The sequence below is a fragment of the Hylaeus anthracinus genome, unplaced genomic scaffold (genome assembly GCF_026225885.1).
Source record: "Hylaeus anthracinus isolate JK02 unplaced genomic scaffold, UHH_iyHylAnth1.0_haploid 11985, whole genome shotgun sequence".
Taxonomy (NCBI): Eukaryota; Metazoa; Arthropoda; class Insecta; order Hymenoptera; family Colletidae; genus Hylaeus; species Hylaeus anthracinus.
The window spans coordinates 5,028,949-5,041,245 of record NW_026534333.1 but is presented as its reverse complement, the minus strand read 5'-3'; the positions used below and the strand labels follow the sequence as shown (position 1 = coordinate 5,041,245).

At 32.4% G+C, this 12,297-nt stretch overlaps 2 protein-coding genes and 1 long non-coding RNA gene across 3 annotated transcripts; 2 read left to right on the top strand and 1 right to left on the bottom strand.

Moving 5' to 3' along the window:
* On the top strand, positions 1 to 4,873 carry LOC128887405 (uncharacterized). Its single transcript, XR_008460028.1, has 2 exons — positions 1 to 425; positions 2,163 to 4,873. It is a non-coding gene; the product is annotated as an uncharacterized LOC128887405 (long non-coding RNA).
* On the bottom strand, positions 4,550 to 8,508 carry LOC128887383 (trifunctional enzyme subunit alpha, mitochondrial). The gene is made up of 11 exons (XM_054143222.1): positions 8,340 to 8,508; positions 7,816 to 7,925; positions 7,417 to 7,689; positions 7,086 to 7,336; positions 6,611 to 6,994; positions 6,364 to 6,534; positions 6,060 to 6,282; positions 5,794 to 6,003; positions 5,527 to 5,722; positions 5,244 to 5,446; positions 4,550 to 5,163 (listed from the first exon to the last, which is right to left on the bottom strand). The coding sequence occupies exons 1-11, from the start codon at positions 8,410 to 8,412 to the stop codon at positions 4,960 to 4,962; spliced, it is 2,298 nt and encodes a 765-aa protein (XP_053999197.1). The 5' UTR covers positions 8,413 to 8,508; the 3' UTR covers positions 4,550 to 4,959.
* A 1,233-nt stretch (positions 8,509 to 9,741) lies between these two features.
* On the top strand, positions 9,742 to 12,278 carry LOC128887391 (metallophosphoesterase 1). Its single transcript, XM_054143237.1, has 9 exons — positions 9,742 to 10,263; positions 10,338 to 10,483; positions 10,628 to 10,698; positions 10,771 to 10,911; positions 10,981 to 11,148; positions 11,226 to 11,311; positions 11,378 to 11,500; positions 11,567 to 11,707; positions 11,802 to 12,278. The coding sequence occupies exons 1-9, from the start codon at positions 10,150 to 10,152 to the stop codon at positions 11,961 to 11,963; spliced, it is 1,152 nt and encodes a 383-aa protein (XP_053999212.1). The 5' UTR covers positions 9,742 to 10,149; the 3' UTR covers positions 11,964 to 12,278.
* The last annotated feature ends 19 nt before the right edge of the window (positions 12,279 to 12,297 follow it).

Sequence of the window (12,297 nt, the reverse complement as noted above, 5' to 3'; positions counted from 1 at the left end):
AAAAAAAAAAAAAGAAAAAAAAACAAGAAACGCTAAAGTTACGCTGTTTTCATTATCGCCGACTAGTTGTATATGTTAATTATAGATTATATATGTATATGTATATCTCGTCCGGTTCAGGCATCCTGCCGGGAAACCTAAGACTTCATACTTTAAAGATAAGCTTCAATGATTTTTCTACAAGATCAGAGATTAATTAAACGACTTATATACTTTCGTACAATTATTGCGTACAGATTTAATCACCAGAAGATCCTTCGACTGTCCTTTCCGTGTCCTCAAGTGTCAAACTGCTTAACCTTCCAATGATTCATACAATGGTACATCGTAAAAGACTTTCCGTATACGACAAGCAGCCTTTGTTGTCGGCTGCAGCGGTGCTTTTTCGACTTACATCAGTCAGCGTTTAAGTGAAACAAGTCAAGGTAAGGTAACCTAATTCCGTTAATATGATTATTAAGAGTCGGGTGAAATACGTGGAGAGATCATAATAGTTGTATACAATCCAATGAGATTGTCACTCTTTTCACTGGAATTCATTGGAAACATTTGAATTTTGTATGCGTACAATGGTTTGAGAATAATACAAAAGAACATGAATCAAAATCACCGATTAAGAGCAAAAACGTAGATTTTCGAAGAACTCGTTAAACTTATCGATCGCTCGAACGATGAAGACAGATAAACAAGTTGAGAACAATTAGACATTTTAAAAAAAAAAAGACGTTAAAAAACTACAATTTCACATAAAAGTTTTTTTAGGAAATTGATCGGTGTACGAATACGTTCTACACCCACTGTAGGTATCAAATTAACGCGATTCGACTCGAACGTTATTTTACACGCTTTCGACGCTAGAACTTCGTAGACATCGATGATTCAGACATCCATTTGAAAAATATGCGCGTATTAATAAATCATAGACTTCTTCTATTGTCATGCATTTTTCATGATGTGTTCCAATGGTAAACAATACAAACATTATTTCTGTTCCGACAGTTTGTTGTAACTTGCTATAGGTAATATAAAGATAACACGTTAAGAGGCAGCAAATTGTCAAACATGCAGTACTTGTAACATTTATTACCTGTCGATGGATAGTTATTGTTTTTTCGCGAAGGACACACACACACACACCATCGATCTTTAAATTCAGTCGATGGCTCGAGCGAAGGTGTGTCTTTTTCGTGTCGTCCTCAGAGTAATTTTCTTCGATATACAAAAGTATAACTTAAAATTCTAAGACGATCCTGTGGTTTGTTCTTTGGTCATACATTTTCCTAATACATCAAATCAATGCTATTCTCTTATTTATTTCGTAATATATGATAATAGATTTTCTTCGAGCGCTAACTCAAATTATCCATTTCTTAAGGAAGTAAGTCTCCCGAGAAAACCTCAAGTTTATTTTTCCTCGTAATACAACATGCGTGAGGCCAACTTTGCTTAGCTCATCAACAAGTTGTACTGAAGGAAACCAGTTCTTTCCGGTAATAATTGGTATTCAAAATCGGGCTAATTAAAGATAAAACTGATAAAGTAGGTATAAAGAGTTTGTCTTTGTTGCCAGTGAAAGCATTCATTAAATACTGGAGTTTTAGGGATGCTGACCATTATTCGGGTCTTATTTTTGCCATAAAAATAATCGAAGCCCTAATACTTTCCATCTCGTCATTTTCAAAATCAATTTCTAATTTGTTGTGATCGTTATACCCACTATGGGCATCATCATGATCGCTGTTCGAATATGTCGATATCAGAAACATTTGGTTCTCGAGTTTCTTCAAAGTCGAGAGTATTCATGAATTCCTTCCAGTTCGAACAGTCGCGTCTCTTTCACTGATCAGACACGGCTAAAAAATTACTTATGCGCCTATCCAATCACTGGGTGTGTTTTGAAATAGTCTATACAAATAATACTTTCCAAACTTTTTGGGATGCGCTACCCTTAAAAATAAAGAGAGAATCTGCACTAAACATTCATAAACAGAATCATTCTCTTCAATTTAAATCAATAGAACATCTTCTACATACTGTTAATAGAAAAAAATGTTTAAATTCACATTTTTGTCTACATACCAAATTTTCTTTGGGACTCTTGGATTTCAAGCTATCCCCCACAAAGAAGTCATGTTCTTTACTTTGAAAAACATTGATTTCAGCTACCTAGAATGAGGGGCGTACACTTCGATCGAAAGTTTTTTTTCTCTTGGGTCAAATATAACACGGTGATAGCAGTTAAAGGTTACACGTAAAATACAAATCGCTGGACGAAAGATCCGAAGCGTAGAATAAGGTAGGTATTATATCAATACGAAAAGTTTCCATCACGCATCGTACGAAGAGCTCGATCATATTGAAGTGCCTGGATACGATCTCATCCCAATTGATCAAATCCGCGAAGGCACCTTGCGCACAATTTTCAAGATTTTTGCGACTTTTTCGCATGGTTGATATAGACCTACGACAATTTTATACAAATTTACGTAGCAGTATGAACCTAGTTACATTTATATTTCCGTGCATTCGCATTCGAAACTGTCCGGATGCATGTTGAATATTTAAATACTAAATTTCGACGAGAATTAATATACAATTAAATTGCATCATTCGCAAACATGCAATTATATTCCATTATATGCGAGCATGGAATTACATGTTACATGTATTATATCGAACACGCTTAGCGTGAACAGAACAGTTAGCTTCTGGGCACGTAACGATCGAGGATAAAGAATTAAGTATGACGTTAAGAAGCGGAGGAAACATTACCATTTGATTATAATTTCCTCGACTTTTTACATTACAAACGAAAACGCCGATTGTTACGTCAACCACGTTCGGTGGTAACAAATGGTTACAGATAGAAAGCACGATAGACGAAGGAAAAATCAAAAAATTCCATTACAAGCATTATCGTATTTCTCACACTTGTAAAAAAGGTTCACCTTTAACGTCAAACATAATTCGCGAGGCCATCGATTAAGATAAGATTTGTTTATCGCTCGTTTAGTATTCATCCAAGAATTGAATCGTCCAAAAATACATTTCCATAGAAATATGTACGGGCTGTTGGATATATGTATTCCGATGCTTAATAATCGCTCAGAGACAAAAGCTTACGATAACTTCAAAGCACTATTTCTCAGATATAACGGAAACAACGTTCAACGAAATTATGTATTTGTTTTCTTTGAAAACGTACACGTGGAACAAGTTAAAATATTTATCTGTCGAATTAGGTTGTTTTCAATACCAGGTTGCTATCTCGCGCGTGTTGTTCATATCCTTACTAAGAAGTTAAACTCAGCCATTGGAATAAGTATGTTGTATCGTAAGGGAAACTTTTTCCAAGCAAAATATGGTCGTAACACGTTTGAATTTAAATTGACAAATATATAAAAATGTATCGTGAATTATTGAATTTATATTATTTATAATTGGAATGATTGAAAACACCTGTATAATGAACATTATAATATTACAGTAATTGTTTAAGTATTCTTTAAGATCGCCAAATAATTTATAACGTGTTTTCACATTCGGAAAGTGTATATCTACACGTCTAACTTTCTAGCCATGTTCTTGGCAAACCAGTGCAGGACAAAGTTGTACAGGTCAACTTAAAAACATGATTCTCGTCAATGGTGTCTCACGAAACGTCGACGTTTCTTGCATCAGCCAAGGACTCGGTCTCTTTTAATGTTGTAAATGTCACAAACAGGTGTGGGACCGGTAGATGACGCAAAATATCCTCTTGATTACCCTCATTTGTTTTTATTAAAATTTGTGTCTGCCATTGAAAATATAGTACGTGTTAGAATCTTTCTTTACATAAATACATATATCCCCAATCACAGAAATGTGTGGTATGCACGATAATAACTGTTTAAATTTGCAAATATTCTGTTTATAATGATCTTTATATTAGCATACTTAACTCGTTATTTCAAAATTTGTTAATATTTGATTGTACCAACGATAGTGAAAATAACCACCCAGTATATGTATACTACACCTTCTATCTGTAAATTTCTGTTTTGAAAAGACCAGTGAACAATTGTTTAAAATTTCATCAAAATTGACGTTTCGCGACGTTCCTTTGTTATTGAAACTATCCAAAATTCAAATTCGTTTATAAATAATATTTTATTAATAGTATCATAGTGCTATACCTCGCGAATCTATGATCAACTTTTCTGTTGAATTTCTTTTAATTGACATCTGTTTCGAACTTCACGGAAGTTACGCTTATCATACCCGTTAATTGTATCAATTTTTTTTTCCTTATAAATAAGCATGTACCTGAAAGTGCAATAGCTTCTAGGCATTGCATCAAGTACGAGAATTCCACTTCTGTCTTTCACGATTCAAAGTGAATAAAAAATGTTAATTGCCGATAAATTTATTCGTATACCTGTATCAGTCATTCATTACTGGATACCTTGATAGAGAATAATAGATGTACGCTCACGCATCTGTATTGCCGTTTCTTCTGTAAAGTAAAACGTTTAGAACATATTGCTTATAGAACACTGGGATTAACAGCTCTGCTAACAAAATTTATTTTATTCTTTCGTTAACAATAGAATATCATGTTTCGAAACAATATACACGATTACATTGTTTTTGTATATCTACATTGTTCTGTAAAAATAAATTTTAATACTCCATGTATACTATGAAAATATTAAAGTTGTCTTGATGTATAAACTGTATAAAAATGCTTTAATAAATACACATGTATATATATAACTTTCTTGCATTGAAATTCGTTGCAGGAAGTCCGAATAGTCGTTGGAACAACCGCAATACATATAAGTATATAGAAAAATATAGTACTTTTAAACATTACAATCACCACTCACGCTGTTATTATAAATGTATAAAAATTTTAATCATCTACTTTTAAGTTTTTTACTGCTGTGTGACCTTCGATTGTTTAGTTTTATATTTTCTCTATTGCTTATGGAACTTTTTGTTTGGATCAGACGCCATATCGGCTAGCATTTGACATGGTTTAAAAGCATCGCCGTAATGACTTCGGAATTCTTCCATTTTATTCACTAATTTACCAGCTCCGTAATAATCTACCCAACGGAAAGGCCCACCAGTAAATGGAGGAAAACCTAATCCAAAAACGGCTCCTATATCACCCTCCAACTGCAAACATATTCATTGTCATTTAATTTGATACCTAAAGAGAAATATAACATGCATACTAATAAATTGATTTTACTTACGGGATTTGCCAATATATTTTCTTCTAAACAAAGCACCGCCTCGTTAACGAATCGAGATATCATTCTTAACTGGCGATCTTGATCTGATGTACTTCCTTTCGGCTCGAGTTTGTATTTCTTTAAAATATCTAATGCTCCAAGATTAACATCTCTGTTCTTGGTATCAGCTTCGTATACAAATATACCTTTCCCAGATTTTCGGCCTAGAAATCGTATGTACATCGTTAAATATATGTACGCTACATGAATTAAATTTTGACAGAATCGATAAAAAAAAAAGTACCAAGGAAACCAGCTCTGACCATATCACTGAGTATATTTACATCTCCACCTCTAAAACGTTCACCTAAAACTTGTAAAAGATGAGCACTTATATGAGCACCAACGTCAATGCCAACTTCATCGGATAAAGTTGCTGCTCCGACAGGAAATCCGAATTTCTTGACCATGTTGTCAAGATCCACTGGATCCACGCCTTCCTATTACCATATGTAACATTATGCTGTATCCTGACATTAATTCAACACGAAGGGGAATAAAAGTGTTAAACCTGCATCAATCTAATGGCTTCCGACAACATAGCGGACAAGATCCGTGTGGTATAAAATCCAGGACCGTCTCCAACGGTAATAACTGTCTTACCCTGTTTTAAACCAACATCAACGGCAGTCTTAATAGTTTCAGGCGATGTTCCTTTGTGCGTTATTATTTCCAATAGTTGCATTTTATCTACTGGAGAGAAATAATGCATTCCAATCACCTATAAATCAAGATTTTATTACACTAAACTTGCAAGCATAAACTTTTCATATTTACCTTATCTGGACGACTACTTCCAGCAGCTATTTTTGTAATAGGAATTGCCGACGTATTCGATGCTATCACACAATACTCCGGTGTATTGGCTTCGATTTCCTTTATGACTTTGTGTTTAATTGCGATATCTTCAAATACAGCTTCAATTACTACATCCGCATTTTTAAAGGAACTATAGTCTAAGGTAGCATCAAGCTGGGCATAGTATTTATCTTTTTGAACACTAGGAATAATCGTGAAAAATTATTTGCACACACAATATAGAAAATTATGTACAGCATGTGTTTCTTTTAATATAACTTACAGGGAATACTTTTTCCTCTTTACAGCATTATCCAATCCTTTTTGTATTTGATTGATACCGCGATATAAACCTGCTGAGTTTGTATCTTTCATAACTACTGCAAAGCCTTTATCTATGCTAACTTGAACAATGCCAGCTCCCATTAAGCCAGCACCAACAACCGCAAGTTTCCTAAAATATATAAAAAAAATTATTATCCAATAAAAACGAATTATTTTTATTGCAATATACAAAGAAACCTACTCACTTTGCAGCATTTTTAGGTGCACCAAAGCGATTCTTTTTACATGCTGTTTGTCCCAAAAATAAACTAATGAGACCTCTAGCTTCTGGTGTTACTGCCAGTTCACCAAAAGCCGTAGCCTCTGCTTCATAACCAGCCGTTGGACCTTTATCTAAACCAGTGCGTACTACATCTAAGATCCTAAGAGGAGCAGGATACAAGCCGCCAGTCTTTTTCATTATTTGGTCTTTTGCTCTCTTAAATATTTGATCCTTAACAAAGTTGTATGAAAGGACATAATTCATGATTTTGTCGGTTAAAGTTTTAGGACTGCGATCAATTTTCAAAGTCTTGCGTGCAATATCTTTAGCAGCATTAATTGCTGTCTCTTCTAAATATCTCATAGTGCTATAAACATTACAAATACATATATACATATATATATTTATGGTTTACATTTTATAAAAATACATATTAAAGTAATTTAAATATTTCTCACTTCTCTTCTGGTGTTCCTACTCCTGGACCAAGGCGATTTACTAAAATATCCACAATGCCCAATTGTTTAGCTTTTTGTGCCTTAAGATTTCTACCGGTAAGAATCATATCTAATGCATTAGTATATGCTGTTAATTTGGGTAATCTTTGGGTGCCTCCACATCCAGGTAACAAACCTAACATTACCTCTGGTAAACCTAAATTAGTTTTTGAATCATTGACAGCTAGACGATAGTGGCAAGCCAATGCAACCTAAATTGTTTAAATAAAACTTTGAATAAGCATAAGTTATTAAAAACAATACACATGTAATAGTTCTTTAATTTCTATACCTCTAAACCACCTCCTAGACAACTACCCTGAATTGCAGCTACAACTGGTTTATTACTTTTTTCTATTCTGTCCAAAATTCTGGCACCGTCTTTACATACTTTACAACCGTCTTCTGTAGTTTTAAAACTTTGTATCATACTAATATCTGCACCAGCAATAAAACAATCTGGTTTTCCACTGATAAGAACTACAGAATGTACTGCTGGATCTCTTTCTATATCGTCTAAAGTATTTGAAACTTCATCCATTATTTCACGGTTCAATGAATTTACCTGCATTAAAATTTATTCATGTATTTGCTTGAAATATATATTCTTTGTTTCGCACAATTTTTGTGTTTTGTTTATAATTATTAACAATAATATCATTGTGTTACCGAATGTGATGTAATAATATACCTTGACTCCTGGAGAGTTCATAGTAATCACAGCTACATTGTCCACAACTTTATATTTCAAATGTTTTGTACTTGCTGTGCTAGCAAGATTTCTTATTGTTTGATGCATTACTGGAAGCAAAACTTACAATGTAATGAAGTATAAAAAGTCAAGGTGAAAGGAAAAAATAAAAACCAGCTTCATTAACGTATATTACATATTATCATAATATAAAAATATATTAAACATTAAATAACATAAATAAGGATTAATGTTCATGACATATTAAAATATAACATTCAAGACCTAGATCGATTTTACAGTAGTTTCTTAATTCTGAAATAAAAATAGATACATTGGAAATATTCCTTTAAAATCTTACGATTTATTAATATTTTTGACATGTTATGTTGATATTATGCTTGCAAAGTGTATACTTTCGCTGTTACACATACAAATCACAAGTTCGACAGTTAATAACTTTAAAACAGAACTTCCAGATACGAACTTATAAACGTATAACTGTTATCTTTGTTCATAATTACCTGTTCGCGTCATGAAATATTTATTTATGCACGAAGAGCGTGCAATTGCACTCAATAATCTGTATTGAGACATATTTCAAAGCATTACCTGCACAAGTTCCAAATATACAGTGACTATGATACTATGAAACAGTTCACTGATGTTCACATGGAATTACTGTACGTAACTGGAAGCACCACTGACGCACTGACACGCATGCGTGCAGTACGTGGATACTGTTCGTCTTATACAATTTGCCATACTTTTCAAAGACTTTGACCTCAAGTTGATGCATTTGGAACATGTATTAACAGATAATTTGGGTATTTTGCATATCAGAATATATGATAAGTGATAACAGTTTGCGAGATCATTGGATGCATACTATGTGTTTTTTTCGGAATACAGTATTATATGTGTGTACACGAAAATGTATACAATACTTTCCTTGTGTAAAGTTTGTGATTAACAGATTCATAATATTAATAAAGGATTAAGAATAAATCCATGCGTGTATATTATTTTTGTACAGATTTTATTCATACTACTCTTTGATCTATGTAACATCATTTTTGTACGTTCGTACTTGGTTACTATCTAACAGCAAAGTATAGATTTCATAACAATTTTCAATCGTTTTTTTTTTACTGGAGAGAGGGCATAAAATGACCACACATGAGATATAGGCACAGATGAAATATATATAATAAACCTGTTATGTCATATTGTGGGAATTGTTTCACAGATTAGGGATCCGTCGATGGGTCCAGAAAGGCCACTGCTCACTAAGCCGCTCCGCGAGCGGGAGAGCTCACAAATTTTTTATTCAGTGGCGTCATCGGCGGGAAAACGCTCAAGTTTGTAGTGAACATAGTTCTCACTGTCGCTACAAGTTTGTAGTGAACATAGTTTCCACCGTTTTTTGTAAGATGGCGCCACTGATAGATTTTAATCAATTATTCATTATTTTGTATAAATGCACAATTAATACGATTATTTGCTTAATAACACTATAATATATTATTTTAATACGTTATTTAAACATTTATGTTACTAATGCAAATAATTATCGACCTTTGATTTTAGTACCAACAGTAAGAACTATTTTCACTACAAACTTAGAAGTTTTTCCACCGGTGGCGCCACTATACTAAATTTGTAGGAACTATAGTTTCTATAGCTTGTGCTAAACGGCGCGTTTTTTTCTCATAAATTTAAAACGCGTATGTCACTATATTCGTGTTAGATGCGTTGTTGTTTAAAACAAAAATTTCAAATTCAAATGACATCTTATTATTAAAATTGAAAATTTAAATTATATTCTCACGTATACAAATATATAAATAAATTGTAAATAAGTTAAGTGGATGTTAAATTAATTCCTACAAACTCGCTCACAGGACGCCTTTAGGGAGCGCTGACACGCATCGTACTGTCTAAACTTGTTCATATAAATTTTATTTGATTTCCATCCAATTTACATCTATTCGGTGCTTATTCCCTTATCTGTTTCAGGCATTTTAGCTTTGCCCAGTCACGTGGTTCTGTTTACCTCGTTCTTATTTTTCACTAAACAGAGTTATTTTACATGGATTTCTTGCTTAAAGCGGGAAATATCTGTGTTTGAAATGTTTGAGAATGGTAATTAATTGTTACGTAAATTGGAATTTTCATAAATGCATGCGATCGGTTGCACAGCTTCATAGGACAATATTTTCGAAGTCGGCGTATTAAATTCGCAAAGCCAGGAATTTGTGAAACGACAATTCGTAAACCGAATATTATCCGTATGTTACATTTAATCTCTTAAATCATTTACATTTGTACGAAATGTTAAGTACTAGAACGATTTCATACAAGAAATGTTTAGCCGAAGCTGCTATAGCTTTATTATGTGTATTTATCTTCTGCGAATACTTGATATATTATCTTGTGCTTATTCAGGTAAGTTGCATCAATACTAAATGTGGAGAATGTATTTTGAGAAACATTTGAAATTTCTTTTTTTAATACATTAGTGTTCATGGCCTGCTTTGGACTCTCGCAGAATTGATACAACAATTCCACAACCAAAGGAAGAAGAAACTCCTGTGAATGCAATGTTTATAGCAGACACTCATTTGTTAGGTCCTAAACGTGGGCATTGGTTTGATAAATTAAAAAGGTTTACATTATATATATATTATGTCATTTATAAAGATTTACATTATTTATTAATGGTTCTGTATTTGTGTATTTTGTAACCTAACTACCTTAGATATAGATAGTATTAAATTCTTTTTATTAACATCAATTTTCTTTTATTTAGAGAATGGCAAATGTATATGGCATTCCAAACCATGGTTACTCTTCATAAACCAGATATAATTTTTATATTAGGTATGTCATAATATGCATTTCAACTATCAGAAAATAATTGGTAATGGCAAAATATTATGATTGTTGCAATAGGTGATTTATTTGATGAAGGACAATGGAGCAGTTCCACAGAGTTCAATCAATACATTGAAAGACTTTATTCATTGTTTTCGGTACCTGAAAACATGCATCTTTATGTTGTTGCTGGAAATCATGACATTGGATTTCACTATGGTATTATATAATGTTATACATTCTCTTAACTAGTTAATATTCCTAATAAAAATAGAAATATTTATTTAGCAATTACACCATATTTGAATCAAAGATTTATAAATGGTTTAAAATCACCAAGTGTGAAAAGAGTTAGTGTAAGGGGAAATCACTTTGTTTTAATCAATAGTATGGCCCTAGAAGGAGATGGATGTTTCTTGTGTCGTCCTACAGAAATTGCATTAAATAGAATAGCAGGTATACCCAATATTTGTCCGAACAATACATATTTTGTAAAATTCAAATTTGCAAACAGAAAATTCCATTTATTTCAGCACATTTGAAATGCGCGCAATATAAAGAAAATCATTGTGGCAAGAATAATACGATTTCCAGGTATAGTCGACCAATAATTTTGCAGGTCAGTAAATAATTTTGTTTGATAAGGTAGAAGTTGTTGTACTATGTACTCTGATTATGATTATAGCATTATCCAATGTATCGTGAATCAGATGAAATCTGCAATGAACTTGATCAAGCACCGGATGATATAAAAAATATAAAATTTAGAGAAAGATGGGAATGTTTGTCAAAGGAAGCATCTGAACAAGTATATAAATGAATTTTAAAAAATTGTACTTGAAATTCTGAATTTTATAAAATAAGGAATTTATAGCTTTTAGATATATTGAATCCAAGATTGATTATCAACGGCCATACACATCATGGGTGTAGAAGAATACACAGAGAAAATATACTTGAATTTACTATACCATCGTTTAGTTGGCGCAATAAAAATAATCCTTCACTCTTACTCGTAAGTTGAGAACTTGAAATATTGTTATCTAATTCTGTTTTATAATATTATTATTATTATCAAACATGTACTTGAAATAATATTGGTATTGCAGGGTGTATTTACTCCTAATAATTTTTCTGTATCGAAATGTTATATGCCTGTGGAATCTACAGAAATCAAAATTTACATTGTCAGTACCATGTTCATTATTCTATATTTCATCGTAAAATGTAGACTACAGAAAAATCGGTATAACCTTTTAAAATTTCATTGAAGTTTATTTTTGCGCACTTCGAGTCATTAGTATAGAGACAAAAATCGTTTTGTAGATTGCAATAAGTAATTACGAAAATAATTCAACATATGGAAATGCGAGATTCAACTTGTTGAAAGGTTTGTATATATCTCTAAGGGTATAAATTACATATTATTTACACAATTCGTAGTACAAAATATTTATGTTACTCAGCATAGATTAATGTAATCCTTTGATACTCCCAAATTTGGAAAATCACTTTTACTGTTCTCGCACATTTCAATTTTCTCTATACTAAAAAATAGTACATACATAAAAAACTACAAGGTCATTGAAATCGTAAATACAGTGA

What these genes read in the sequence shown, in the direction of transcription:
- LOC128887383 (XM_054143222.1), bottom strand. Translation starts at nt 8,412, where the DNA reads ATGTCTCAATACAGATTATTGAGTGCAATTGCACGCTCTTCGTGCATA. An exon ending in ATATTTCATGACGCGAACAG is followed by an intron (nt 7,926 to 8,339) that starts GTAATTATGAAC and finishes TTTTGCTTCCAG; the next exon opens with TAATGCATCAAACAATAAGA. An exon ending in AAAATATATTGGCAAATCCC is followed by an intron (nt 5,164 to 5,243) that starts GTAAGTAAAATC and finishes ATATGTTTGCAG; the next exon opens with TTGGAGGGTGATATAGGAGC.
- LOC128887391 (XM_054143237.1), top strand. Translation starts at nt 10,150, where the DNA reads ATGTTAAGTACTAGAACGATTTCATACAAGAAATGTTTAGCCGAAGCT. An exon ending in AGATATAATTTTTATATTAG is followed by an intron (nt 10,699 to 10,770) that starts GTATGTCATAAT and finishes TTGTTGCAATAG; the next exon opens with GTGATTTATTTGATGAAGGA. An exon ending in TGACATTGGATTTCACTATG is followed by an intron (nt 10,912 to 10,980) that starts GTATTATATAAT and finishes ATATTTATTTAG; the next exon opens with CAATTACACCATATTTGAAT.